We start from the raw sequence: 5,260 nt of genomic DNA on the forward strand, positions 1-5,260 counted from the left end.
TCTTAATATAGTTTCATTCTGAATAGCAATTAGAATTACACGAAAAATAATTTACTTTACTGATTTCCTTTTGACATTTAATTTGTTGTCACATATTTAAAACTTTAAGCAGTTTCAGCTATTATATAATAAAAGCTCATTTATTTTATTAACAAAATATGCTAAACCTGTAAGGTAATTAAATACACAAAAATTCCATTGTAAATATTTATTAAAATTCTTTGAATTCTTTTTATGAAATATAAAATGCATTTTCTGAATCAGTTGTTAGAAAATAGATTTATTAGGAAAAAATGTTCTAAACCTGTATGGTAATTACAATTACCAACATTCTATTACAAATATTTATCAAAATATTTTTAAACCTTTTGATAAAATATAAAATATACGATCCGAATCAGGTGTTAAAAACCGGACTTATTCAAGTATATATATATATATATATATATATATATATATATATATATATATATATATATATATATGTGTGTGTGTGTGTGTGTGTGTGTGTTGTGTGTGTGTGTGTGTGTGTGTGTGTGTGTGTTAAACCTGCTGGGTAATTAAAAATACAAAAATCCGGTTGCAAATATTTATTGAAATTCTCTTAATCCTTTTAATCAAAAAATTTATAAAATAGTCTTGTTGAATCAGGCGTTAACATTTTTCACATGTTAAGAAAATCTAGATTTTTTGTTTTTGCATTTTTATTGTTTAAATCCTTTTGATAAAATATAAACTTGACTATTTAAATCAGGCGTTAACATGTTTCACATGTAATTAAATGATTGTCATTTCTCACATATATTTAAAGAAATGTAATTTTTCACATTTAATTTAAGAAATGTCATTTCTCACATGTAATTGAAGAAATGTCATTTTTCACATATAATTAAAATGCCATTTCTCACATGTAACTGAAGAAATGTCATTTTGCACATAATTAAAATGTCATTTCTCACAGATAATTAAAAAATGTAATTTCTCACACATAATTTAAGGAAGGTAATTTCTTACATGTAATTATAGAAATGTCATTTCTCACATGTACTTGAAGAAATGTCATTTCTCACATGTAATTAAAGAATTGTCATTCCTCACATATACTTAAAGAAATGTCATTTCTCACATGTAATTAAAATGTCATTTCTCATAGGTAATTGAAAAAATTTAATTTCTCACATGTAATTAAAAATGTAATTCCTCACATGTAATATAAGAAATGTAATTTCTCACATGTAATCAAATGTCATTTCTCACATGTAATAAAAAATGTAATTTCTCACATGTAATTAATAGAAATATGATTTTTCACATGTACTTAAATGTAATTTCTCACATGTAATTAAAGTAATGTGACCTTTTTTACGCATATTAAGCAAGGGACCTGGCAAATCCCATGCGTTTGTTGCCCACGTCAAATTCAGTATAATAACGAGCGATGAAAGGATCTCCAAGGATCCAGAGTTCCATGAGCCCTAAATCCAGTCCTAGGATCCCTACGATGCAGACTTTCTTTCCAGTGGACTCATCAATATTCTGAAATTAAGTAATAAAGTTAATAAGGTTAGAAAAAAAGTTAGGAAAAAAAATAAATAGAAACAAAACAATAAAAGCATAATGTACTAACTGAATTTTGGTAACCAAATGATAGAAAATAAGAGTAAAGAAAATAAAACAAATTTCTAAGAATTATAAAACATAGCTAGAAAATTTTTTATATAAAGAAAATCCGATGTAATATAAAATCTCTTATGCGAAAATTGTCTTCAAGAGACATGGAAAAGCCATGAAAATAGTTTTGTTTGTTCAAATTTTAAGTATTAAATATATTTTCTTCCCCCAAAAATTATATATACTATAATATTCAAGTAAAGGTTTAAAGGTCGTTCATGAATGGCAGAGGCAAGGGATAGGACAATGTCCTACAGACTGGACATATATACTCTGATCAGCACCCAAGCCCCCTCCTCATCAATTTAGGACCAGGGAGGCCCAGGAAATGGGTGTAGATGACTCAGCCTTGGTGAGGTTGCACTCTTAGAAACTATCGAACTTTACCGGGGCTCGAACTCCCGTCCAATAGGTTGCTAGGCAATCCCTATAGCTTACCTCGATGATTAATTCGGGTCCGGTTAGTTCAAAGTCTTGGCCGTCAAGGGTGAAGGATACGGTGGGCATGGTCTCCACATGGTTGCAGTTGATGAGATATTCCCCAGCGATGAAGGGTATGGCTCCAAGGTCGTGCATGATTAACTGCAATGGAGGGGGATAAGAAAATATTTAGGTCATGCAAGTGGGGTAGGCTATCTACCTACTTATCTAGTATGTACTGTGTATATATATATATATATATATATATATATATATATATATATATATATCTTTATAATTATATAAGTATACATAAATATATTCAGATATATATATATATATATATATATATATATATATATATATATACTGTATATTTATATATATATATATATATATATATATATATATATATATGTATATATATATATATATATATATATATGTATATATATATATTTATGCATGTATATATTTATATATACATGTGTATATATATATATATATATATATTACACATACATATGTACATATACATATATATATGCAGAGAGAGATAATTTATATATATATATATATATATATATATATATATATATATATATATATATATATACAGTATATATATATATGTATATATATATATATGTATATATATATAAATAAATTAATTCACTGACACTTCCATATATATACTTCCAGTTATACAGTCACAGTTCTTAAGGCACAAATATAAGAGGATAAATGAACTCTTTGAAAATAAATCTATGAAAACAAGAATAAACCTAAAATCACATAGAATCTTAGACGAACGCTCAAAATCAAGAGCCGAAAGCTCTCACCTTCACATAGGCCGTAGGTCCAGCAATGAGGGATGTACCAGTGTCCACAATAGCCTCACAAGGATCGCAGAAGTCTTTGGCAACGCCACCAACTTTAATCCTATATAGAGAGGAAGAGCTCAGTGATATAATTTCCATTAAAAAAAAAAAAGAATATTCATGTATTTTTTGTGCATGAAGGACGTGAACTATATAAATATGAGTAGTTCATATTGATAAATAGTGTAAGTCATGCACTGTCTTGCTTGAGGGTACGCTATTCTATCTGTTTTCTTATTTCCTTTTTTAACTGGGCTATTTTCCCTGTTGGAGTCTTGGGTTTGTAGCATCCTGCTTTTCTAACTTGGGCTGTCGCTTAGCTAGTAATAATAATGGTAATTGTAATAATAATCAGCCTTTCATTATCTTGCTTGAGGGTACACTCAGACTCACTACTTTCTGTTTCCTTATTTCTTTTCCTCAGTGGGCCATTTTCCCTAATGGAGCCCTTGGGCTTATAGCATCCTGCGTTTCCAACTATGTTTGTCGCTTAGCTAGTAAGGATGATGATAATGATAAAAATAATATTTTGGTAAAAGACAAACTTTAATGCAAGTCTTATTGTATAGGATTGCTGTCTCGGTGACATTATTTTTATTTAGGACATTAGTGAGTTTAGAGGTAGTCCTATATAAAATTAATGCCACTGAGTCAGCAATAATGATAATAATAATAATAATAATAATGATAATGATAATGATGATTGATAATTGTAATCATAATCATAATGATACTTTCCTCATGGTAAGGGTAGAAGAGACTCTTTAGCTATGGTAAGCCGCTCTTCTAGGAGAGGGACACTCCAAAATCAAACCATTGTTCTCTAGTCTTGGGTAGTGCCATAGCCTGTGTACCATTGTCTTCCAATGTCTTGGGTTAGAGTTCTCTTGCTTGAGGGTGCACTCGGGCACACTGTTCTATCTAATTTCTCTTCCCCTTGTTTAGTTAGATTATTTATAGTTTATATAAGAAATATTTATTATAATGTTACTCTTCTTAAAATATTTTATCTTATCTTCTTTCCTTTTCTCACGGGGCTATTTTCCCTGTTGGGGCCCCTGAGCTTATAGCATCCTGGTTTTCCAACTATAGTCCATTTCTTTTAGCGAGGCATATTTGCACCGACTCGCAGCGGTGCCCTTTTAGCTCGGAAAAGTTTCCTGATCGCTGATTGGTTGGACAAGATAATTCAAACCAATCAGCGATCAGGAAACTTTTCCGAGCTAAAAGGGCACCGCTGCGAGTCGGTGCAAATCTGCCTCGATAAAAGAAATGGACTATAGGGTTGTAGCTAAGCAATTGATAATAATAATAATAAGATGAGAAAATAAACTCTGCCGATGCAGCCATTACTTTTAACTCAACCTGCCTAAAAGAGGGTCTCCTACCACAATAATAATAATAATAATTATTATTATTATTATTATTATTATTATTATTATTATTATTATAATGATAATAATAGTAATAAAACATTCTGAGAAATATTTCGATTGGACTCACGCGTCAGTTGTCAATTGCCAATAACCAACTCTTGAGACTGGGACGTAGTGGAATTCCCCTTCGTAGTGAGCAGGATCAGATCCTCCTAGGACTAATTCGCCTCCGACTTCTCCGGACAAATCACTGTGATAAAAAATAAATCAATAAATAATAATAAGGACTTAAGATACTCATGTTTATTCTTTATTGCATTCGCCAAAATCGAAGACAGATATGACAGGTCTATTTTAACGTTGTTTCTGTTATTGAAATAGTTTATATTAGCTATTCATTATTTCTCTAGTAGTTTATTTATTTACATATTTTCATTCCTCACTGGGCTGTTTTTCCTTATTTAAGCCCTTGGGCTTTTAGCATCCTGCTTTTCTAACTAGGGTTGTAGCTTAGTAGTAATAAAAATAATAGACAATGAATTTTAGCAATATTAATAATAGTTGTGAGAATATTGCCAATGATATGGATTATAGTGATAAGATGAGCAGCAATAGTAATATTAATATTACTATTATCACTAGCTAACCTACAACCCTAGTTGGAAAAGTAGAATGCTGTAAGCCCAAGAGCTCCAACAGGGAAATATAACAGTCAGGAAAGAAAATAAGGAAATAAATAAACTACAAGAGAATTCATGAATAACTGAATTTAAATATTTTAAGAAAAGTAACAATAAAATAGATATTTTACGTGTAAAATATAAAGAGACTTATGTTGGTCTGTTCATCATATCAACCACTCCTTATGTTTGTATCATAATTACGATGGTTTTAATAATCCAATGATAATAT

The 5,260-nt window shown here is 29.8% G+C and overlaps 1 protein-coding gene across 1 annotated transcript in view; it reads right to left on the reverse strand.

Moving 5' to 3' along the window:
• Positions 1-1,368: 1,368 nt before the first annotated feature.
• LOC137654234 (lysosomal aspartic protease-like) overlaps positions 1,369-5,260 on the reverse strand; it is a 9,356-nt gene continuing 5,464 nt past the window's right edge. The window contains exons 6-9 of the mRNA XM_068387869.1: positions 4,476-4,598; positions 2,934-3,033; positions 2,110-2,253; positions 1,369-1,536 (exon numbers count right to left, since the gene is read on the reverse strand). Of these exons, the coding sequence (XP_068243970.1) occupies positions 1,372-1,536; positions 2,110-2,253; positions 2,934-3,033; positions 4,476-4,598 (532 nt within the window). The 3' untranslated portion in view covers positions 1,369-1,371. The remainder of the gene's footprint in view (positions 1,537-2,109; positions 2,254-2,933; positions 3,034-4,475; positions 4,599-5,260) is intronic.

The sequence above is a fragment of the Palaemon carinicauda genome, chromosome 15 (genome assembly GCF_036898095.1).
Source record: "Palaemon carinicauda isolate YSFRI2023 chromosome 15, ASM3689809v2, whole genome shotgun sequence".
NCBI lineage: Eukaryota > Metazoa > Arthropoda > Malacostraca > Decapoda > Palaemonidae > Palaemon > Palaemon carinicauda.